The sequence below is a fragment of the Oncorhynchus keta genome, chromosome 3 (assembly GCF_023373465.1).
Source record: "Oncorhynchus keta strain PuntledgeMale-10-30-2019 chromosome 3, Oket_V2, whole genome shotgun sequence".
NCBI lineage: Eukaryota > Metazoa > Chordata > Actinopteri > Salmoniformes > Salmonidae > Oncorhynchus > Oncorhynchus keta.
This window is the reverse complement of record NC_068423.1, coordinates 31,555,900-31,581,392: the sequence shown is the minus strand read 5'-3', so window position 1 is coordinate 31,581,392 and position 25,493 is coordinate 31,555,900. Positions and strand designations below refer to the sequence as shown.

The 25,493-nt window shown below is 46.3% G+C and overlaps 1 protein-coding gene across 2 annotated transcripts in view; it reads left to right on the top strand.

Annotated features, from left to right (window-relative positions):
* Window positions 1–214: 214 nt before the first annotated feature.
* The window catches only part of srd5a2b (steroid-5-alpha-reductase, alpha polypeptide 2b), a 65,852-nt gene continuing 40,573 nt past the window's right edge, over window positions 215–25,493 (top strand). Inside the window, exons 1-2 of one of the 2 annotated variants that reach the window (XM_052496393.1) lie at window positions 215–444; window positions 7,789–8,120. In XM_052496393.1, coding sequence (XP_052352353.1) covers window positions 7,831–8,120 — 290 coding nt within the window. In that variant the 5' untranslated portion in view covers window positions 215–444; window positions 7,789–7,830. Of the gene's footprint in view, window positions 445–1,104; window positions 1,332–7,788; window positions 8,121–25,493 lie in introns of those variants that run through there. The other variant, XM_052496382.1, reaches the window with a different exon arrangement.

Below are 25,493 nucleotides of genomic sequence, written 5' to 3'. Positions count from 1 at the left end.
TCTGTTTAGTGTTCTGCAACTGACAGGACTGTTTCGATTTCGTTTTGCACTTTGTTATTTTTTGTTCTAGTGTTCAGTTGTTAATAAAAACCATGAACACTTACCACGCGCTTTGGTCAGATTCTTTGGTCAGATTCTTCATCAGACGACACCCGTTACAGAAGTAATTTGGCTTGGCACCTAAAACCCTGACAAACTTTTATAGATGCACAATTGAGAGCATCCTGTTGGGCTGTATCGACGCCTGGTACGGCAACTGCACCGCCCTCAACCGCAGGGCTCTCCAAAGGGTGGTGCGGTCTGCTCAACGCATCACCGGGGGAAAACTTCCTGCCCTCCAGGACACCTACAGCATCCGATATCACAGGAAGGTCAACAAGATCATCGAGGACAACAACCACCCGAGCCACTGCCTGTTCACCCCGCTATCATCCAGAAGGCGAGGTCAGTACAGGTTCTTCAAAGCTGGGACCGAGAGACTGAAAAACAGCTTCTATCTCAAGGCCATCAGACTGTAAAATTCTGTTAAATAGCCATCACTAGCACATTAAAGGCAGCTGCCCTTTATACTGTACATACACTTGGAATGACTGGCCACTTTAATAATGAAACACTAGTCACTTTAATAATGTTTACATATTTTGCATTACTCATCTCATATGTATATACTGTATTCTATACTATTCTACTGCATCTTAGTCTATGCATTACTCATCTCATATGTATATACTGTATTCTATACTATTCTACTGCATCTTAGTCTATTCCACTCTGACATTGCTCGTCCATATATTTATATACTCTTAATTCCATTACTTTAGATTCGTGTGTATTGTTAGATATTACTGTACTGTTAGAGCTAGAAAAATAAGCATTTCACTACACCCACAATAACATCTGATAAACACATGTATGTGATAAATAAAATTGGATTTCATTTGATGTAATATAATGAAAGAGAGTGAGGACTGTGGAGGATAGAACACATGTTAGGAAAGTCAGGCTGGACTTGGAATAGAATAGAATGTAACTTTCTTGTTGATCCCTTGAAGACCAACTCATTTGAGGTTTGGAACCAAGGGGACCAGACTTAGTGCACTCCTCTGTAATGTAATGTTTTAATCGTAGCAGCTTGACAGTGTGGACTGCAGAGGGCAGGTTAGGTCAGTAAGGCTGGAGGGTTGGTTTCTGGGTTACTTTCCCTGAATGGGATTCTATGAAGGGGATTATGGGGACCAGTCCAGGGCGACCTAGGGGTGGGAAACTAAAGGATTGATTCAAAACGCTGGACCTGGACTCCATCAGAACAGGCACAGCTGCCCAGGAATAAAGTGAGTTATAACGGAGAGACAGGGTAGTTGTCGGTTAGAGGATAACACATCTGCTTGCCTGCCTGCCTTTTTTGTCTGCCTGCCCCGTTTGCCTCTCTGCCTGCCCCGTTTGTCTCTCTGCCTGCCCGTTTGTCTCTCTGCCTGCCCCGTTTGTCTCTCTGCCTGCCCGTTTGTCTCTCTGCCTGCCCGTTTGTCTCTCTGCCTGCCCGTTTGCCTCTCTGCCTGCCCGTTTGTCTCTCTGCCTGCCCGTTTGTCTCTCTGCCTGCCCCGTTTGTCTCTCTGCCTGTCTCTCCCTGCCCGTTTGTCTCTCTGCCGTTTGTCTCTCTGCTTGCCCGTTTGTCTCTCTGCCTGCCCGTTTGTCTCTCTGCCTGCCCGTTTGTCTCTCTGCCTGCCCGTTTGTCTCTCTGCCTGCCCGTTTGTCTCTCTGCCTGCCCGTTTGTCTCTCTGCCTGCCCGTTTGTCTCTCTGCCTGCCCGTTTGTCTCTCTGCCTGCCCGTTTGTCTCTCTGCCTGCCCGTTTGTCTCTCTGCCTGCCCGTTTGTCTCTCTGCCTGCCCGTTTGTCTCTCTGCCTGCCCCGTTTGTCTCTCTGCCTGCCCCGTTTGCCTCTCTGCTTTTCTGTCTGCTGCTACTCACTTGCCTGGAGAATATGAATTAGATGTATTATGTTGAAGCTAACACACTGTTATTTTCCCACTGTACCATGCTGAGCGATGTTAACATGGTATGACAGTGGTATATGGACGGGAGAGATGGTAACATGCTATAACAGTGGTATACAGTGAATTGTTCAGGTTATCAATAAGGGGATTTTTTTTAAAAATGTAATCAACATCCTCACAGCCCTAGGTATTCTGGATTGTAATGGGTGAGTGCTTTTGGCTAGCCTTTGAGCTAGTCTGGAATGTAATGGGTCAGTGCTTTTGGCTAGCCTTTGAGCTAGTCTGGAATGTAATGGGTCAGTGCTTTTGGCTAGCCTTTGAGCTAGTCTGGATCATAATGGGTTAATGGGATTGGCTAGCCTTTGGGCTAGTCTGGATAGTAATGGGTTAATGGGATTGGCTAGCCTTTGGGCTAGTCTGGATAGTAATGGGTCAATGGGATTGGCTAGCCTTTGAGCTAGTCTGGATAGTAATGGGTCAATGGGATTGGCTAGCCTTTGGGCTAGTCTGGATAGTAATGGGTCAATGGGATTGGCTAGCCTTTGAGCTAGTCTGGATAGTAATGGGTCAATGGGATTGGCTAGCCTTTGGGCTAGTCTGGAATGTAATGGGTCAATGGGATTGGCTAGCCTTTGAGCTAGTCTGGATAGTAATGGGTCAATGGGATTGGCTAGCCTTTGAGCTAGTCTGGAATGTAATGGGTCAGTGCTTTTGGCTAGCCTTTGAGCTAGTCTGGATCATAATGGGTCAATGGGATTGGCTAGCCTTTGGGCTAGTCTGGAATGTAATGGGTCAATGGGATTGGCTAGCCTTTGAGCTAGTCTGGAATGTAATGGGTCAGTGCTTTTGGCTAGCCTTTGAGCTAGTCTGGATCATAATGGGTCAATGGGATTGGCTAGCCTTTGGGCTAGTCTGGATAGTAATGGGTCAATGGGATTGGCTAGCCTTTGAGCTAGTCTGGATAGTAATGGGTCAATGGGATTGGCTAGCCTTTGAGCTAGTCTCTCTTGTCAGACTCATAGAGAGACTGGCCTCATTTAGAGAAACTAGTATATTTGGAGAGAGACGCTGGTAGAGATAGATAACGGTTCCTGTCATTTTGTCCTGTGAATGCATCCCAAATGGCACCCTATATAGTGCACTCCACTATGCCTATATTTTACCCCTATGGGGAATAGCTTGAGATTTGGGATGCGAATTCTGTTTGGCAGACTGTTGAAACTCTTACAAATTCCATCCATTCTACTTATCCAGACAGAGAATGATGTTAATATAGCAGAAGGGACTTTGTGAAACTCACTCCTCAGCCTGAAATGTCTCCACTTAGGCTGTCGAGTCCAATCCTTTTCAGTACCGCAACTGGTTAGAATGTTTTAGGAGGGCGGTCTCCTGTGTTTGTGAGGCAGAGGTCCCGGGATCTAGTCTTACTGTGAGCTGGAGAGGGAGGAAGTGGAATGACTAAGCAAGCACTGTGTTGCCAGCTCCATTAGCACTGTGTTGTCAGCTCCATTAGCACTGTGTTGTCAGCTCCATTAGCACTGTGTTGTCAGCTACATTAGCACTGTGTTGTCAGCTACATTAGCACTGTGTTGTCAGCTACATTAGCACTGTGTTGTCAGCTACATTAGCACTGTGTTGTCAGCTACATTAGCACTGTGTTGTCAGCTCCATTAGCACTGTGTTGTCAGCTACATTAGCACTGTGTTGTCAGCTACATTAGCACTGTGTTGTCAGCTCCATTAGCACTGTGTTGTCAGCTACATTAGCACGGTATTCACAACACACATAAAGCTTTCTGGATAGGAACTGACACCCGCCATTAACAAGTCCCAGTCAATATGGAACTCTATTGGGGAAGGATAATTTAGTTTTATTACGGGCTGTTGTACTACAATCACTCTGTGTGAGTCCCCAAATGGCACCGTATTCCCAAAAATGAATGTAGAAAGTGCAGACTGCCCCTTTAATAAAGCTACACTTCCACAGTGATTTATATCACTCCAAACTGATCTATACAATATAGATCTATACCAATAGGTTGGACTACTCATTCATGGGTTTTTCTTTATTTTGTTACTATGTTTTACATTGTAGAATAATAGTGAAGACATCAAAACTATGAAATAGCACATATGGAATCATGTAGTAACCAAAACAGTGTTAAACAAATCAAAATGTATTTTATATTTGAGGTTCTTCAAATAGCCACCCTTTGCTTTGATGACAGCTTTGCGCACTCTTGGCATTCTCTCAACCAGCTTCACCTGGAATGCTTTTCCAACTGTCTCGAAGGAGTTCCCACATATGCTGAGCACTTGTTGGCTGCTTTTCCTTCACTCTGCGATCCTACTCATCCCAAACCATCTCAATTGGGTTGAGGTCGGGTGATTGTGGAGGCCAGGTCATCTGATGCAGCACTCCATCACTCTCCTTCTTGGTCATATAGCCCTTACACAGCCTGGAGGTGCTATGAGTTATTGTCCTGTTGATAAACAAATGATAGTCCCACTAAGCCAAAACCAGATGGGATGGTGTATCACTGCAGAATACTGTGGTGGCCATGCTGGTTAAGTGTGCCTTGCATTCTAAATAAATCACAGACAGTGTCACCAGTAAAGTTCCCCCCACACCATAACACCTCCTCCTCCATGCTTCACGGTGGGAAATACACATGACGAGATCATCCGTTCACCCACACTACATCTCTCAAATTTGGACTCCAGATCAAAGGACAAATTTACACCTAATGTCGTGTTTGCTGGCCCAAACAAGTCTCTTGTTATTGGTATCCTTTAGTAGTGGTTTCTTTGCAGCAATTCGACCACGAAGGCCTGATTCACACAGTCTCCTCTGAACAGATGATGTTGAGATGCGTCTGTTACTTGACCTCTGTGCAGTATTTATTTGGACTGCAATTTCTGAGGTGCAGTTAACTCTAATGAACTTATCCTCTGCAGCAGAGGTAACTCTGGGTCTTCCTTTCCTGTGGCGGTCCTAATGAGAGCCAGTTTCATCATAGCGCTTGATGGTTTTTGCGACTGCACTTGAAGAAACTTTCAAAGTTCTTAACATTTTCCAGATTGACTGACCTTCATGTCTTAAAGTAATGATGGACTGTCATTTCTCTTTGCTTATTTGAGCTGTTCTTGCCATAATATGGACTTGGTCTTTTACCAAATAGGGCTATCTTCTGTATACCCCCTTACATTTTACTGATACTGTATGACATCACTCCCCCCCAATGAACACATTCACAGTGTCCTGCATACACCGACTTCATTCTGATTAGTCCCAGTTACAGACAAGAACTCAACATGACATGAGTCAACAGACACACACAGAGGAAGGATCTGGAGATATTGTGGTATTTCAGTTCAGCAGAAAGAGGACTGGGGTGGTGCTGCTCCTCTGGGAAGGAGTTGGGCAGGCTGGTTAACCCTGAGAGAGGGAGATAGTTCTGCCTGTGACCCTCGTTAACCCTGAGAGATGGAGATAGATCTGCCTGTGACCCTCGTTAACCCTGAGAGAGGGAGATAGATCTGCCTGTGACCCTCGTTAACCCTGAGAGATGGAGATAGATCTGCCTGTGACCCTCGTTCACCCTCGTTAACCCTGAGAGAGGGAGATAGATCTGCCTGTGACCCTCGTTAACCCTCGTTAACCCTCGTTAACCCTGAGAGAGGGAGATAGTTCTGCCTGTGACCCTCGTTAACCCTGAGAGAGGGAGATAGTTCTGCCTGTGACCCTCGTTCACCCTCGTTAACCCTGAGAGAGGGAGAGAGATCTGCCTGTGACCCTCGTTAACCCTGAGAGAGAGAGATAGATCTGCCTGTGACCCTCGTTAACCCTCGTTAACCCTTGTTAACCCTGAGAGAGAGAGATAGATCTGCCTGTGACCCTCGTTAACCCTGAGAGAGGGAGATAGATCTGCCTGTGACCCTCGTTAACCCTGAGAGAGGGAGATAGATCTGCCTGTGACCCTCGTTAACCCTCGTTAACCCTCGTTAACCCTGAGAGAGGGAGATAGTTCTGCCTGTTAACCCTCGTTAACCCTCGTAACCCTCGTTAACCCTGAGAGAGGGAGATAGATCTGCCTGTGACCCTCGTTAACCCTTGTTAACCCTCGTTAACCCTTGTTAACCCTGAGAGAGGGAGATAGATCTGCCTGTGACCCTCGTTAACCCTCGTTAACCCTGAGAGAGAGAGATAGATCTGCCTGTGACCTCGTTAACCCTGAGAGAGGGAGATAGATCTGCCTGTGACCCTCGTTAACCCTCGTTAACCCTCGTTAACCCTCGTTAACCCTGAGAGAGGGAGATAGTTCTGCCTGTTAACCCTCGTTAACCCTCGTTAACCCTCGTTAACCCTGAGAGAGGGAGATAGATCTGCCTGTGACCCTCGTTAACCCTTGTTAACCCTCGTTAACCCTTGTTAACCCTGAGAGAGGGAGATAGATCTGCCTGTGACCCTCGTTAACCCTGAGAGAGGGAGATAGATCTGCCTGTGACCCTCGTTAACCCTCGTTAACCCTCGTTAACCCTCGTTAACCCTGAGAGAGGGAGATAGTTCTGCCTGTTAACCCTCGTTAACCCTCGTTAACCCTCGTTAACCCTGAGAGAGGGAGATAGATCTGCCTGTGACCCTCGTTAACCCTGAGAGAGGGAGATAGATCTGCCTGTGACCCTCGTTAACCCTCGTTAACCCTGAGAGAGGGAGATAGTTCTGCCTGTGACCCTCGTTAACCCTCGTTAACCCTCGTTAACCCTGAGAGAGGGAGATAGATCTGCCTGTGACCCTTGTTAACCCTCGTTAACCCTCGTTAACCCTGAGAGAGAGAGAGTTCTGCCTGTGACCCTCGTTAACCCTCGTTAACCCTCGTTAACCCTGAGAGAGGGAGATAGTTCTGCCTGTGACCCTCGTTAACCCTCGTTAACCCTCGTTAACCCTGAGAGAGGGAGATAGTTCTGCCTGTGACCCTCGTTAACCCTGAGAGATGGAGATAGATCTGCCTGTGACCCTCGTTAACCCTGAGAGAGGGAGATAGATCTGCCTGTGACCCTCGTTAACCCTGAGAGAGGGAGATAGATCTGCCTGTGACCCTCGTTAACCCTGAGAGAGGGAGATAGATCTGCCTGTGACCCTTGTTAACCCTCGTTAACCCTCGTTAACCCTGAGAGAGAGAGATAGTTCTGCCTGTGACCCTCGTTAACCCTCGTTAACCCTGAGAGAGGGAGATAGTTCTGCCTGTGACCCTCGTTAACCCTCGTTAACCCTCGTTAACCCTGAGAGAGGGAGATAGTTCTGCCTGTGACCCTCGTTAACCCTCGTTAACCCTGCGAGAGGGAGATAGTTCTGCCTGTGACCCTCGTTAACCCTCGTTAACCCTGAGAGAGAGATAGTTCTGCCTGTGACCCTCGTTAACCCTCGTTAACCCTGAGAGAGGGAGATAGTTCTGCCTGTGACCCTCGTTAACCCTCGTTAACCCTGAGAGAGGGAGATAGTTCTGCCTGTGACCCTCGTTAACCCTCGTTAACCCTCGTTAACCCTCGTTAACCCTCGTTGACCCTCGTTGACCCTCGTTAACCCTCGTTAACCGTCCTCGTTGACCCTCGTTGACCCTCGTTAACCGTCCCTCGTTGACCCTCGTTGACCCTCGTTGACCCTCGTTGACCCTCGTTAACCCTCGTTAACCCTGACACACTGAAGGAGGTGACAAACACACCAACACATCTGTGTTATTTTCCTGCTGTGAAAAGTAACTTTGTGTGTTTTTGTGTGCGAACCTTTCGTCATTTTTAGGACCTTGTCGGCACTGAGACGAAGGCAGAGCTCTGACCCAGAATGCAGTGTTGGGACAACCTGATCAACACCCTGAGCTGTGTGCTATTCCTGATGGGAGTGAGCCACCTGGTGCGTCTGCCCCAGGCCCCCTACGGACGCTACCTGGACTTGGGGCTGTCCTCCTCCTCCTCCATGCCCAGGATGATGCCTGCTAGGCTGGCCTGGTTCCTCCAGGAGCTCCCCTCTCTCCTGGTACCCCTGATGATGATGACTACCACACCCAACCACACGGGGTCCAGCCTGGGGACCAGCCTGCTACTGGGGACCTTTTGTCTGCACTACTTCCAAAGGTACCATAGTGCCAGCCCTGTACTGTACTGTACTAACCCTGTACTGTACTTGTACTGTACTGTACTAACCCTGTACTGTACTAACCCTGTACTGTACTAACCCTGTACTGTACTCACCCTAACACTGTACTAACCCTAACCCTGTACTGTACTAACCCTAACCATGTACTGTACTAACCCTGTACTGTACTAACCCTGTACTGTACTGTACTAACCCTGTACTGTACTAACCCTAACCCTGTACTGTACTAACCCTAACCCTGTACTGTACTAACCCTGTACTGTACTGTACTAACCCTGTACTGTACTGTACTAACCCTAACCCTGTACTGTACTAACCCTGTACTGTACTAACCCTGTACTGTACTAACCCTAACCCTGTACTGTACTAACCCTGTACTGTACTAATCCTGTACTGTACTGTACTAACCCTGTACTGTACTAACCCTGTACTAACCCTGTACTGTACTGTACTAACCCTGTACTGTACTAACCCTAACCCTGTACTGTACTAACCCTAACCCTGTACTGTACTGTACTAACCCTAACTCTAACCCTGTACTGTACTAACCCTGTGCTGTACTGTACTAACCCTATACCTAACCCTTAACCAATGCCTACCCCCTAATGCCTAACCCTAACCCTAATGCCTAACCCTAATGCCTAACCCCTAACCCTAACCCTAACCCTAACCCTAATGCCTACCCCCTAACCCTAATGCCTAACCCCTACCCCCTAACCCTAACCCTAATGCCTACCCCTAACCCTAATGCCTAACCCCTACCCCCTAACCCTAACCCTAATGCCTACCCCCTAACCCTAACCCTAATGCCTACCCCCTAACCCTAATGCCTAACCCCTACCCCCTAACCCTAACCCTAATGCCTAACCCTAACCCTAATGCCTAACCCTAATGCCTAACCCTAACCCTAATGCCTAACCCCTAACCCCAAATTAAGACATCTGCTGACCCAGATGTCTTATTAGACCTGGCTTAATAAATCTGTTCTAAATCAGTCTATAGACTTGGATGGTTATATTGTTTATCGATGTGACCGACAAAGTAAGGGGGAGGAAGTATAACCATCTATATTAAAGACAGATGTGGTTACTGAGGTCTTTATCTAAACCAAAACAGTTTGATTTTTTAGCAGTGAAGCTGCAATTATCGAAAGCTGTGAACTCCGATTTCCATCTGCAAAAGTAGAATCCCTGGATTCTCTGGCTGAACTGATGCGTTGTTGGGAGAAAAATGAAAATATATATATAATATATATATAAAAAAATATATGCCATTTAGCAGACGCTTTTATCCAAATGTGTGCATACATTCTACGTATGGGTGGTCCCGGGAATCGAACCCACTACCCTGGCGTTACAAGCGCCATGCTCTACCAACTGAGCTACAGAAGGACCACAATGGTCCTTATGGGCGATTTAAACTGGGATTGGTTATCTCCAAACTCCGAGGACATAAGAGGACTGTGCCATATACTACATTTTATTCAAATGATAAATGCAAGACTCAATCCAAAAGACATCTCTAAGTCAACACTTAGAGATGTGTAGGTAGGTAAGTAAATAAATAAAACAGTAGAAAGCCTTGCTACTCTTTTTTTCAAATGTGGCTGGAGTCTTTGACAATTTTTAGGGCCTTGCTCTGACACCGCCTGGTGTAGAGGTCCTGGATGGCAGGCGGCTTTGCCCCGGTGATGTACTGGGCCGTACGCACTACCCTCTGAAGTGCCTTGCGGTCGGAGGCCGAGCAATTGCCATACCAGGCAGTGATGCAACCGGTCAGGATGCTCTCGATGTTGCAGCTGTAGAACCTTTTGAGGATCTGAGGACCCATGCCAAATCTTTTTAGTTTCCTGAGGGGGAATAGGCTTTGTTGTGCCCTCTTCACGACTGTCTTGGTGTGTTTGGACCAATCTAGTTTGTTGTTGATGTGGACATCAAGGAACTTGAAGCTCTCAACCTGCTCCACTACAGCCCCGTTGATGAGAATGGGGGCGTGCTCGGTCCTCCTTTTCCTGTAGTCCACAATCATCTCCTTAGTCTTGGTTACGTTGAGGGATAGGATGTTATTCTGGCACCACCCGGCCAGGTCTCTGACCTCCTCCCTATAGGCTGTCTCGTCATTGTCGGTGATCAGGCCTACCACTGTTGTGTCGTCAGCAAACTTAATAATGGTGTTGGAGTCGTGCCTGGCCATGCAGTCGTGGGTGAACAGGGAGTACAGGAGGGGACTGAGCACGCACCCCTGGGGAGCTCCAGTGTTGAGGATCAGCGTGGCAGATGTGTTGCTACCTACTCTCACCACCTGGGGGCGGCCCGTCAGGAAGACCAGGATCCAGTTGCAGAGGGAGATGTTTCGTCCCAGGGTCCTTAGCTTAGTGATGAGCTTTGAGGGCACTATGGTGTTGAACGCTGAGCTGTAGTCAATGAATAGCATTCTCACATAGGTGTTCCTTTTGTCCAGGTGAGAAAGGGCAGTGTGGAGTGCAATAGATAATGCATCAACTGTGGATCTGTTTGGGCGGTATGCAAATTGGAGTGGGTCTAGGGTTTCTGGGATAATGGTGTTGATGTGAGCCATTACCAGCCTTTCAAAGCACTTCCTGGCTACAGACGTGAGTGCTACGGGTCTGTAGTCATTTAGGCAGGTTGCCTTTGTGTTCTTGGTCTGCTTGAAGCATGTTGGTATTACAGACTCGATCAGGGACATGTTGAAAATGTCAGTGAAGACACCTGCCAGTTGGTCAGCACATGCCGGGAGCACACGTCCTGGTAATCCGTCTGGCCCAGCGGCCTTGATAATGTTGACCTGTTTAAAGGTCTTACTCACGTCGGCAACGTGAGTAAGGTGTCAGAGATTAGAGCGTGATCACACAGTCGTCCGGAACAGCTGATGCTCTCATGCATGCCTCAGTGTTGCTTGCCTCGAAGCGAGCATAGAAGTGATTTAGCTCGTCTGGTAGGCTCGTGTCACTGGGCAGCATGCGGCTGTGCTTCCCTTTGTCCCAGTCTGTGATAGCAAAACAGTCCTGTAGTTTAGCATCTGCTTCATCTGACAATTTTTTTATAGACCGAGTCACAATGTTGATTTTAGACTGGTCTCTAATCTATTCATCATGCTGAGATGATAGACAGGTCTCTAATCTATTCATCATGCTGAGATGATAGACAGGTCTCTAATCTATTCATCATGCTGAGATGATAGACAGGTCTCTAATCTATTCATCATGCTGAGATGATAGACAGGTCTCTAATCTATTCATCATAGACAGGTCTCTAATCTATTCATCAGATGATAGACTGGTCTCTAATCTATTCATCATGTGATGATGTCTCTAATCTATTCATCATGATGATAGACTGGTCTCTAATCTATTCATCATGTTGATGATAGACAGGTCTCTAATCTATTCATCATGTTGATGATAGACTGGTCTCTAATCTATTCATCATGCTGAGATGATAGACAGGTCTCTAATCTATTCATCATGCTGAGATGATAGACAGGTCTCTAATCTATTCATCATGTTGATGATAGACAGGTCTCTAATCTATTCATCATGCTGAGATGATAGACAGGTCTCTAATCTATTCATCATGCTGAGATGATAGACAGGTCTCTAATCTATTCATCATGTTGATGATAGACAGGTCTCTAATCTATTCATCATGCTGAGATGATAGACAGGTCTCTAATCTATTCATCATGTTGATGATAGACAGGTCTCTAATCTATTCATCATGTTGATGATAGACAGGTCTCTAATCTATTCATCATGTTGATGATAGACAGGTCTCTAATCTATTCATCATGCTGATGATAGACAGGTCTCTAATCTATTCATCATGTTGATGATAGACAGGTCTCTAATCTATTCATCATGTTGATGATAGACTGGTCTCTAATCTATTCATCATGTTGATGATAGACTGGTCTCTAATCTATTCATCATGTTGATGATAGACAGGTCTCTAATCTATTCATCATGCTGAGATGATAGACAGGTCTCTAATCTATTCATCATGTTGATGATAGACAGGTCTCTAATCTATTCATCATGTTGATGATAGACAGGTCTCTAATCTATTCATCATGCTGAGATGATAGACAGGTCTCTAATCTATTCATCATGTTGATGATAGACTGGTCTCTAATCTATTCATCATGTTGATGATAGACTGGTCTCTAATCTATTCATCATGTTGATGATAGACTGGTCTCTAATCTATTCATCATGTTGATGATAGACAGGTCTCTAATCTATTCATCATGTTGATGATAGACAGGTCTCTAATCTATTCATCATGTTGATGATAGACTGGTCTCTAATCTATTCATCATGTTGATGATAGACAGGTCTCTAATCTATTCATCATGTTGATGATAGACAGGTCTCTAATCTATTCATCATGTTGATGATAGACAGGTCTCTAATCTATTCATCATGTTGATGATAGACAGGTCTCTAATCTATTCATCATGTTGATGATAGACAGGTCTCTAATCTATTCATCATGTTGATGATAGACAGGTCTCTAATCTATTCATCATGTTGATGATAGACAGGTCTCTAATCTATTCATCATGTTGATGATAGACAGGTCTCTAATCTATTCATCATGTTGATGATAGACAGGTCTCTAATCTATTCATCATGTTGATGATAGACAGGTCTCTAATCTATTCATCATGCTGAGATGATAGAGGTCTCTAATCTATTCATCATGTTGATGATAGACTGGTCTCTAATCTATTCATCATGCTGAGATGATAGACTGGTCTCTAATCTATTCATCATGTTGATGATAGACAGGTCTCTAATCTATTCATCATGTTGATGATAGACAGGTCTCTAATCTATTCATCATGTTGATGATAGACAGGTCTCTAATCTATTAATCATGTTGATGATAGATTCATCATGTTGATGATGGTCTCTAATCTATTCATCATGCTGATGATAGACTGGTCTCTAATCTATTCATCATGTTGATGATAGACAGGTCTCTAATCTATTCATCATGCTGATGATAGACTGGTCTCTAATCTATTCATCATGTTGATGATAGACAGGTCTCTAATCTATTCATCATGTTGATGATAGACAGGTCTCTAATCTATTCATCATGTTGATGATAGACAGGTCTCTAATCTATTCATCATGTTGATGATAGACTGGTCTCTAATCTATTCATCATGTTGATGATAGACAGGTCTCTAATCTATTCATCATGTTGATGATAGACAGGTCTCTAATCTATTCATCATGTTGATGATAGACAGGTCTCTAATCTATTCATCATGTTGATGATAGACTGGTCTCTAATCTATTCATCATGTTGATGATAGACTGGTCTCTAATCTATTCATCATGTTGATGATAGACTGGTCTCTAATCTATTCATCATGTTGATGATAGACAGGTCTCTAATCTATTCATCATGTTGATGATAGACAGGTCTCTAATCTATTTATGAGAAATCAAGATGGTGGCAGTGCATGTTGTGTCACACTGTTTGTTGGTTTAAATGTTCTAAGTTTTTATTACTGTCATTAAATATCAGGTCAAATCTAAAATCCTACGGGATCAAAGCGTTAAATTCGCTAGTAAATGGCCATGTGTTGTCTTGATAAGTTTTGACTTCAACATTATTATGGAGTTTAACGTTTCAAAAGACTGACTCGGTACATTTTAATTTTGTTTTATTTTTATTCGAGTGAATTGTTGAATTCAGTGGTTAAAATTGGTATTTTTGTACAAATGGTTTTAATTGCTGTCTACATGGGTTATGGCTCATTGCGTAGTCTAAACAATAAAAAACTCAAATCTCATCTCCTAACTCAGAGATACCGCTAAACCCTACTTGGACTGACCGTATAGCAATTATCTTCTTTCAGAGGGATCTGATTGTGTAACCACTTGACTCCTACTGTGACAGGCTCATAAAACCTTCTCATATTCAGGGTTTGGTCCGGCTAAAAAACTGTTTGTTGTATCAGATGACTGTAGTTTTGGATTATTTTAAATCATCTAAGTGCAGAAAGATTTTTTAGGAAGAAACAAATCGAGGTCTTATATTATTCTGCTGCTTTTGATGTAGCCCATTGGCTATGGATCAGGAAACATTCACCCAAACCCAGGCCCATTGGCTATGGATCAGGAAACATTCCCCCAAACCCAGGCCCATTGGCTATGGATCAGGAAACATTCCCCCAAACCCAGGCCCATTGGCTATGGATCAGGAAACATTCCCCCAAACCCAGGCCCATTGGCTATGGATCAGGAAACATTCACCCAAACCCAGGCCCATTGGCTGTGGATCAGGAAACATTCACCCAAACCCAGGCCCATTGGCTATGGATCAGGAAACATTCACCCAAACCCAGGCCCATTGGCTATGGATCAGGAAACATTCCCCCAAACCCAGGCCCATTGGCTATGGATCAGGAAACATTCACCCAAAACCCAGGCCCATTGGCTATGGATCAGGAAACATTCACCCAGGCCCATTGGCTATGGATCAGGAAACATTCACCCAGGCCCAGGCCCATTGGCTATGGATCAGGAAACATTCACCCAGGCCCAGGCCCATTGGCTGTGGATCAGGAAACATTCACCCAGGCCCAGGCCCATTGGCTGTGGATCAGGAAACATTCACCCAGGCCCAGGCCCATTGGCTATGGATCAGGAAACATTCACCCAAACCCAGGCCCATTGGCTATGGATCAGGAAACATTCACCCAAACCCAGGCCCATTGGCTATGGATCAGGAAACATTCACCCAAACCCAGGCCCATTGGCTATGGATCAGGAAACATTCACCCAAACCCAGGCCCATTGGCTATGGATCAGGAAACATTCACCCAAACCCAGGCCCATTGGCTATGGATCAGGAAACATTCACCCAAACCCAGGCCCATTGGCTATGGATCAGGAAACATTCACCCAAACCCAGGCCCATTGGCTGTGGATCAGGAAACATTCACCCAAACCCAGGCCCATTGGCTATGGATCAGGAAACATTCACCCAAACCCAGGCCCATTGGCTATGGATCAGGAAACATTCACCCAAACCCAGGCCCATTGGCTATGGATCAGGAAACATTCACCCAAACCTCAGGAAACATTCACCCAGGCCCAGGCCCATTTGCGATGGATGAACTTCCCACTCCAAATGATTTCAAAACTAAATCAGGGTTTGGACTGATATTAATATGAGGAGTCTGATGCCAAAATTGTACATGATAAAAGCCTGGGTTCACACTGCTGACCCAGATATCTTATTACTGTCTGAGACCTGGCTTAATAAATCTGTTCTAAATCAGTCTATAGACTTGGATGGTTATATTGTTTATCGATGTGAACGACAAAGTAAGGGGGAGGAAGTATAACCATCTATATTAAAGACAGATGTGGTTACTGAGGTCTTTATCTAAACCAAAAGAGTTTGATTTTTTAGCAGTGAAGCTGCAATTATCGAAAGCTGTGAACTCCGATTTCCATCTGCAAAAGTAGAATCCCTGGATTCTCTGGCTGAACTGATGCGTTGTTGGGAGAAAAATGAAAATGGTCCTTATGGGCGATTTAAAACTGGGATTGGTTATCTCCAAACTCCGAGGACATAAGAGGACTGTGCCATATACTACATTTTATTCAAATGATAAATGCGAGACTCAATCCAAAACACATCTCTAAGTCAACACTTATTGGTGTTATTCTAACAATCAATCTAATCAATCCGCATACAAAGCCGACCGTTGGTATTTTCCCTAATGAGCATTGTGCAGTTGCTTGTATTAGAGACATCAACATTCATAGAGTTCCCTCTCGGTTCATAGTCAAATGACATTTTTAGGCAGTTCTGTGAGCAGGCATTCCTGCATGAACTTTATGCACCTAAACTGGAAGAGGATTGCACTCATTCCATATATCGAAGACACTCCCATTTTCATTCTATGTTTTCTACTATCTGCGATAAACACGCCCCTCACAAAAAGTCCCGGTTAAGGAGGTAGAGACACTTCCTGGTTGACAGAGAAAATGATCTGATTGGCTCCAGAAATACACAATGGGCCAATGTCAGAAAGGGGTAACTCCCAGACTGAGAAATAAGTGCACTTTGTTAATAAGGTAAATCTAGCTTCTATTACGAATCTGCCAAATCAAACCTCAATAACTCCACGAAATTATGGGAAAACCATTTTAAATCCACGAATGTTAATAACACAAAGTCCTCTGGTCTTCCGCTGAAATTGCCCTCAAATTCAATGGATGTGAACTGACAAGAATAAACTGCTTGACATTGTAAATGAGAATTTTGCTAAAGCTGGGCATTTGTTTGACCAATCATGTTGATCCAGTTGAAACAACGGAATCAATACTAAAGAGACTGTAGTGGAGCAGGTAAAGGAGCACCGAGCATGTCTCCATTCTCATCAACGGGGCTGTAGTGGAGCAGGTAAAGGAGCACCGAGCACGTCTCCATTCTCATGAACGGGGCTGCAGTGGAGCAGGTTGAGAGCTTCCAGTTCCTTGGCGTCCACATCACCAACAAACTAGAACGGTCCAAGCACATCAAGACAGTCGTGAAGAGGGCACGACAAAACCTATTCCCCCTCAGGAGACTGAAAAGATTTGGCATGGGTCCTAAGATCCTCAAAAGGTTTTACAGCTGCACCATCGAGAGCATCCTGACTGGTTGCATCACCGCCTGGTATGGCAATTGCTGGCCTCCGACTGCAAGGCACTACACAGGGTAGTGCGAACGGCCCAGTACATCACCGGGCCAAGCTTCCTGCCATCCAGGACCTCTATACCAGGCGGTGTCAGAGGAAGGCCCTAAAAGTCGTCAAGGACTCCAGCCACCCTAGGCATAGACTGATCTCTCTGCTACCGCACGGCAAGCGGTACCTGAGCGCCAAGTCCATGTCCAAGAGGCTTCTAAACAGCTTCTACCCCCAAGCCATAAAGCTCCTGAACAGCTAATCAAATGGCTACCCAGACTATAACCCCCCCCCAGAACGCTGCTGCTACTCTCTGTTATTATCTGTACATAGTCACTTTAATAACTCTACCTACATGTACATATTACCTCAATTACCTCGACACCGGTGCCCCCGCACATTGACTCTGTATCGGTACCCCCTGTATATAGCCTCCACATTGACTCTGTACCGGTACCCCCTGTATATAGCCTCCACATTGACTCTGTACCGGTACCCCCTGTATATAGCCTATACCTGTTGTATTCAGCATTTCACTGTGAGGTCTACTACACCTGTTGTATTCAGCATTTCACTGTAAGGTCTACTACACCTGTTGTAATCATCATTTCACTGTCAGGTCTACTACACCTGTTGTATTCATCATTTCACTGTGAGGTCTACTACACCTGTTGTAATCATCATTTCACTGTAAGGTCTACCTATACCTGTTGTATTCAGCATTTCACTGTGAGGTCTACTACACCTGTTGTATTCAGCATTTCACTGTGAGGTCTACTACACCTGTTGTATTCAGCATTTCACTGTAAGGTCTACTACACCTGTTGTATTCAGCATTTCACTGTAAGGTCTACTACACCTGTTGTATTCAGCATTTCACTGTAAGGTCTACTACACCTGTTGTATTCAGCATTTCACTGTAAGGTCTACTACACCTGTTGTATTCAGCATTTCACTGTAAGGTCTACTACACCTGTTGTATTCAGCATTTCACTGTAAGGTCTACTACACCTGTTGTATTCAGCATTTCACTGTAAGGTCTACTACACCTGTTGTATTCAGCATTTCACTGTAAGGTCTACTACACCTGTTCTATTCAGCATTTCACTGTAAGGTCTACTACACCTGTTGTATTATATATATTCAGCTATCTACTCCCTCTGTACTGGGTTCTCTACTACCTCCCTCTGTACTGGGTTCACTCCTCCTTCTGTACTGGGTTCTCTAGTCCTCCCTCTGTACTGGGGTCTCTACTACTCCCTCTGTACTGGGTTCCCCACTCCTCCCTCTGTACTGGGTTCACTACTCCCTCTGTACTGGGTTCACTACTCCCTCTGTACTGGGTTCTCTACTCCTCCCTCTGTACTGGGTTCTCTACTCCTCCCTCTGTACTGGGTTCTCTACTCCTCCCTCTGTACTGGGTTCTCTACTACTCCCTCTGTACTGGGTTCTCTACTCCTCCCTCTGTACTGGGTTCTCTACTCCTCCCTCTGTACTGGGTTCTCTACTCACTCTGTACTGGGTTCTCTACTACTCCTCCCTCTGTACTGGGTTCTCTACTCTTCCGTCTGTACTGGGTTCTCTACTCCTCCCTCTGTACTGGGTTCCCTACTCCCTCTGTACTGGGTTCCCTACTCCCTCTGTACTGGGTTCTCTACACCTCCCTCTGTACTGGGTTCTCTACTCCTCCCTCTGTACTGGGTTCTCTACTCCTCCCTCTGTACTGGGTTCTCTACTCCTCCCTCTGTACTGGGTTCTCTACTCCTCCCTCTGTACTGGGTTCTCTACTCCTCCCTCTGTACTGGGGTCTCTACTCCCTCTGTACTGGGTTCTCTACTACTCCTCCCTCTGTACTGGGTTCTCTACTCCTCCCTCTGTACTGGGTTCTCTACTCCCTCTGTACTGGGTTCTCTACTCCCTCTGTACTGGGTTCTCTACTACTCCCTCTGTACTGGGTTCTCTACCACTCCTCCCTCTGTACTGGGTTCTCTACACCTCCCTCTGTACTGGGTTCTCTACTCCTCCCTCTGTACTGGGTTCTCTACTCCTCCCTCTGTACTGGGTTCTCTACTCCTCCCTCTGTACTGGGTTCTCTACTACTCCCTCTGTACTGGGTTCCCCACTCCTCCCTCTGTACTGGGTTCTCTACTCCTCCCTCTGTACTGGGTTCTCTACTCCTCCCTCTGTACTGGGTTCCCTACTCCTCCCTCTGTACTGGGTTCCCCACTCCTCCCTCTGTACTGGGTTCCCCACTCCTCCCTCTGTACTGGGTTCACTCCTCCCTCTGTACTGGGTTCTCTACTCCTCCCTCTGTACTGGGTTCTCTACTACTCCCTCTGTACTGGGTTCTCTACTCCTCCCTCTGTACTGGGTTCTCTACTCCTCCCTCTGTACTGGGTTCTCTACTCCCTCTGTACTGGGTTCTCTACTCCTCCCTCTGTACTGGGTTCTCTACTCCTCCCTCTGTACTGGGTTCACTACTCCTCCCTCTGTACTGGGTTCTCTACTCCTCCCTCTGTACTGGGTTCTCTACTCCTCCCTCTGTACTGGGTTCTCTACTACTCCCTCTGTACTGGGTTCTCTACACCTCCCTCTGTACTGGGTTCTCTACTCCTCCCTCTGTACTGGGTTCTCTACTCCTCCCTCTGTACTGGGTTCTCTACTACTCCCTCTGTACTGGGTTCCCCACTCCTCCCTCTGTACTGGGTTCTCTACTCCTCCCTCTGTACTGGGTTCTCTACTACTCTCACCACTCCTCCCTCTGTACTGGGTTCTCTACTACTCTCACCACTCCTCCCTCTATACTGGGTTCTCTACTACTCCCTCTGTACTGGGTTCTCTACTACTCCCTCTGTACTGGGTTCTCTACTACTCCCTCTGTACTGGGTTCTCTACTACTCCCTCTGTACTGGGTTCTCTACTACTCCTCCCTCTGTACTGGGTTCTCTACTACTCCCTCTGTACTGGGTTCTCTACCACTCCTCCCTCTGTACTAGGTTCTCTACACCTCCCTCTGTACTGGGTTCTCTACTCCTCCCTCTGTACTGGGTTCTCTACTCCTCCCTCTGTACTGGGTTCTCTACTACTCCCTCTGTACTGGGTTCCCCACTCCTCCCTCTGTACTGGGTTCTCTACTCCTCCCTCTGTACTGGGTTCTCTACTCCTCCCTCTGTACTGGGTTCCCTACTCCTCCCTCTGTACTGGGTTCCCCACTCCTCCCTCTGTACTGGGTTCACTACTCCCTCTGTACTGGGTTCACTACTCCCTCTGTACTGGGTTCTCTACTCCTCCCTCTGTACTGGGTTCTCTACTACTCCCTCTGTACTGGGTTCTCTACTCCTCCCTCTGTACTGGGTTCTCTACTCCTCCCTCTGTACTAGGTTCTCTACTCCCTCTGTACTGGGTTCTCTACTACTCCTCCCTCTGTACTGGGTTCTCTACTCCTCCCTCTGTACTGGGTTCTCTACTCCTCCCTCTGTACTGGGTTCACTACTCCTCCCTCTGTACTGGGTTCTCTAGTCCTCCCTCTGTACTGGGTTCTCTACTACTCCCTCTGTACTGGGTTCTCTACTCCTCCCTCTGTACTGGGTTCTCTACTCCTCCCTCTGTACTGGGTTCTCTACTCCTCCCTCTGTACTGGGTTCTCTACTACTCCCTCTGTACTGGGTTCTCTACTACTCCCTCTGTACTGGGTTCTCTACTACTCCCTCTGTACTGGGTTCTCTACTACTCCTCCCTCTGTACTGGGTTCTCTACTACTCCCTCTGTACTGGGTTCTCTACTCCTCCCTCTGTACTGGGTTCTCTACTACTCCCTCTGTACTGGGTTCTCTACTACTCCCTCTGTACTGGGTTCTCTACTCCTCCCTCTGTACTGGGTTCTCTACTCCTCCCTCTGTACTGGGTTCTCTACTCCTCCCTCTGTACTGGGTTCTCTACTCCTCCCTCTGTACTGGGTTCTCTACTCCTCCCTCTGTACTGGGTTCTCTACTACTCTCACCACTCCTCCCTCTGTACTGGGTTCTCTACTACTCCCTCTGTACTGGGTTCTCTACTCCTCCCTCTGTACTGGGTTCCCCACTCCTCCCTCTGTACTGGGTTCGTCGCCTTGCCGAATACTATGTCCGTCGCCTTGCCAACTACTACGGTCGTCGCCTTGCCGAATACTACGGTCGTCGCCTTGCCGAATACTATGTCCGTCGCCTTGCCAACGGCCAACTACTACGGTCGTCGCCTTGCCAACTACTGCGGTCGTCGCATTGCCAACTACTACGGTCGTCGCCTTGCCAACTACTTGTGACGGTCATTGTGCTGTCTATAGAAAAGTTTGGTCATCCTTAAAAACATAGGTGCTGGGCTAATACAGAATACATGGTATAGAACAAGAAGGCCTGTTTATGCTCCCAATTCACCACTAACAGGAAGGCCTGTTTATGCTCCCAATTCACCACTAACAGGAAGGCCTGTTTATGCTCCCAATTCACCACTAACAGGAAGGCCTGTTTATGCTCCCAATTCACCACTAACAGGAAGGCCTGTTTATGCTCCCAATTCACCACTAACAGGAAGGCCTGTTTATGCTCCCAATTCACCACTAACAGGAAGGCCTGTTTATGCTCCCAATTCACCACTAACAGGAAGGCCTGTTTATGCTCCCAATTCACCACTAACAGGAAGGCCTGTTTATGCTCCCAATTCACCACTAACAGGAAGGCCTGTTTATGCTCCCAATTCACCACTAACAGGAAGGCCTGTTTATGCTCCCAATTCACCACTAACAGGAAGGCCTGTTTATGCTCCCAGTTCACCACTAACAGGAAGGCCTGTTTATGCTCCCAGTTCACCACTAACAGGAAGGTCTGTTTATGCTCCCAGTTCACCACTAACAGGAAGGCCTGTTTATGCTCCCAATTCACCACTAACAGGAAGGCCTGTTTATGCTCCCAATTCACCACTAACAGGAGGGCCTGTTTATCCCCCCAGTTCACCACTAACAGGAAGGCCTGTTTATGCTCCCAATTCACCACTAACAGGAAGGCCTGTTTATGCTCCCAATTCACCACTAACAGGAAGGCCTGTTTATGCTCCCAGTTCACCACTAACAGGAAGGCCTGTTTATGCTCCCAATTCACCACTAACAGGAGGGCCTGTTTATGCTCCCAATTCACCACTAACAGGAAGGCCTGTTTATGCTCCCAATTCACCACTAACAGGAGGGCCTGTTTATGCTCCCAATTCACCACTAACAGGAAGGCCTGTTTATGCTACCAATTCACCACTAACAGGAAGGCCTGTTTATGCTCCCAATTCACCACTAACAGGAAGGCCTGTTTATGCTCCCAATTCACCACTAACAGGAAGGCCTGTTTATGCTCCCAATTCACCACTAACAGGAGGGCCTGTTTATCCCCCCAGTTCACCACTAACAGGAAGGCCTGTTTATGCTCCCAATTCACCACTAACAGGAAGGCCTGTTTATGCTCCCAATTCACCACTAACAGGAAGGCCTGTTTATGCTCCCAATTCACCACTAACAGGAGGGCCTGTTTATGCTCCCAATTCACCACTAACAGGAGGGCCTGTTTATGCTCCCAATTCACCACTAACAGGAAGGCCTGTTTATCCTCCCAATTCACCACTAACAGGAAGGCCTGTTTATCCTCCCAATTCACCACTAACAGGAAGGCCTGTTTATCCTCCCAATTCACCACTAACAGGAAGGCCTGTTTATGCTCCCAATTCACCACTAACAGGAAGGCCTGTTTATCCTCCCAATTCACCACTTTATTGACAACCGCTTTATTGACAACCGAAACGGATCTTTGCTTCGTCAGGTCAATCACACTGTGTGTTCACATCCCCAAATATACTCATTTCACCTCACATCACCATTACGGACATGACTCATGTGGGTGCGGAAAACATATGTATATCTCTAATAATGAAATAAACAATGAGATGGGGGCATGTAATGGTTCCACAACATAATGTATATCTACAAAATGACCAAGTGGGTAACCTGGAAGGCAAGGCAAGTCAAAGTAAAGGAACACATTCAGGAAGGAAATGGTCTGATATCAACCTCTTGTTTCAGACCTCTAGGAGACACAGTGGACAAACGGTCTGATATCAACCTCTTGGTTCAGACCTCTAGGAGACACAGTGGACAAACGGTCTGATATCAACCTCTTGGTTCAGACCTCTAGGGGACACAGTGGACAAACGGTCTGATATCAACTTCTTGTTTCAGACCTCTAGGAGACACAGTGGACAAACGGTCTGATATCAACCTCTTGGTTCAGACCTCTAGGAGACACAGTGGACAAACGGTCTGATATCAACCTCTTGGTTCAGACCTCTAGGAGACACAGTGGACAAACGGTCTGATATCAACCTCTTGGTTCAGACCTCTAGGAGACACAGTGGACAAACGGTCTGATATCAACCTCTTGGTTCAGACCTCTAGGAGACACAGTGGACAAACGATCTGATATCAACCTCTTGGTTCAGACCTCTAGGGGACACAGTGGACAAACGGTCTGATATCAACCTCTTGGTTCAGACCTCTAGGGGACATGGTTCACAATTGGTCTGATATCAACCTCTTGGTTCAGACCTCTAGGGGACGTGGTTCACAATTGGTCTGATATCAACCTCTTGGTTCAGACCTCTAGGAGACCTGGTTCACAAACGGGGAATCCAATACAATTCTCTTCTCAATAATAGATTATCAGTATTATTCTCCTCCTCTCCTAGGAGTCTTAACATGTTCTGATACCAATGTGTCTCAGAGAGCTGATGCTGTGACGAGCCTCCATGAAATGCTCAGCAAACAGGGTCCTGATCCTGGGTCCTCACCGCCTGGGTTCGATCTCATGTAGCAAAATGTGAACCTCTGTTATTTACATCGGATAAAAGTAGAGACTTGTTCTGCGCTATCCTTGTTTTCAGAGGGCGTTTTTTTTGTTTTTTTCCTTTACACAGCATAGACCACAAAATACATTTGATCAGGTAAAACTCAGCAACAAAAAAAACAAGGAACATCCTCTCACTGTCAACTGCGTTTATTTTCAGCAAACTTAAGATGTGTAAATATTTGTATGAACACAACAAGATTCAACAACTGAGACATAAACTGAACTGAACTGAACTGAACAAGTTCCACAGACATGTGACTAACATAAATGGAATAATGAGTCCCTGAACAAAGGGTTTTGGTCAAAATCAAAAGTAACAGTAACAGTCAGTATCTGATGTGGCCACCAGCTGCATTAAGTACTGCAGTGCATCTCCTCCTCATAGACTGCACCAGATGTGCCAGTTCTTGCTGTGAGATGTTACCCCACTCTTCCACCAAGGCACTTGCATGTTCCCTGACATTTCTGGGGGGAATGGCCCTAGCCTTCACCCTCCGATCCAGCAGGTCCCAGACGTGCTCAATGGGATTGAGATCCGGGCTCTTGTGCGATGTACCGATCCTGTGCAGGTGCTGTTACACGTGGTCTGCCACTGCGAGGACGATCAGCCGTACGTCCTGGCTCCCTGTAGCACTGTCTTAGATATCTGACAGCATGGAACATTGCAATTTATTGCCCCAGCCAACATCTGCAGTCCTCATGCCTCCTTGCAGCATGCCTAAGGCACATCCATGCAGATGAGCAGGGACCCTGGGCATCTTTCTTTGGGTGATTTTGAGTCGGTAGAAAGTCCTCTTTAGTGTCCCAAGTTTTCATAATTGTGACCTTAATTGCATACCGTCTGTAAGCTGTTAGTGTCTTAACGACCGTTCCACAGGTGCATGTTCATTAATTGTTGATGGTTCATTGAACAAGCATGGGGAAACAGTGTTTAAACCCTTTTACAATGAAGATCTGTGAAGTGAATTGGATTTTTACTAATTATCTTTGAAAGACAGGGTCCTGAAAAAGGGACGTTTCTTTTTTCGCTGAGTTTAAATCCATATTTTTTTTTTGCGGAACATGTAATGATGCCTTTGATCTTAATGGCCTTGCCCGTAATCGGGTGATTGAACATTGTGCATTTGTTAGGTGAAGTTACACTGGGTTCATCTATAGTTACCGTCCGGCACGTTGTCTAGGAAGGTGCTACGTGGCACACTGTTGGAAGATCAGACCTCCCCACCATGTGACTGATGTTGGGGGCGTGTCTGAGGACTACCCTCTGGGGTTCTTTAAACGTCTTCTCCAATTGTGAATCAGTTATCAAGATGTACCAGTGTTTTTAATGATGTGGTCAAACTGTTTACCAAGTGGGGAGTACCGAAGGAAGCGTGTGTCGGTCAAGGAGGGCGGAGAGGTTTGGGCGAGGCTGTCATCCTGGGTCATATTTTTATAACATGCTGACCAAACCGGACACGCCATTGAGCGCACGCCATCGAGCGCACGTTGATTTTGTTCACCCACACCATAACCGATCAGGACACGCAGGTTGAAATGTCGAGGGTTGGGGCAGAGAGACAAGGAGAGGGAGGAGGGCATACGCCTTGTCGTAAAATGGAGTCCTGAGAGAAAGCAAGAACAAGATGGTTGTCAGTAGTGCAGTATTATCATAAGGAGACGAATACTTGGAAAATGGGGGAGTGGAGGGAAAAAGAGAGGGAGGAGGTCTAAG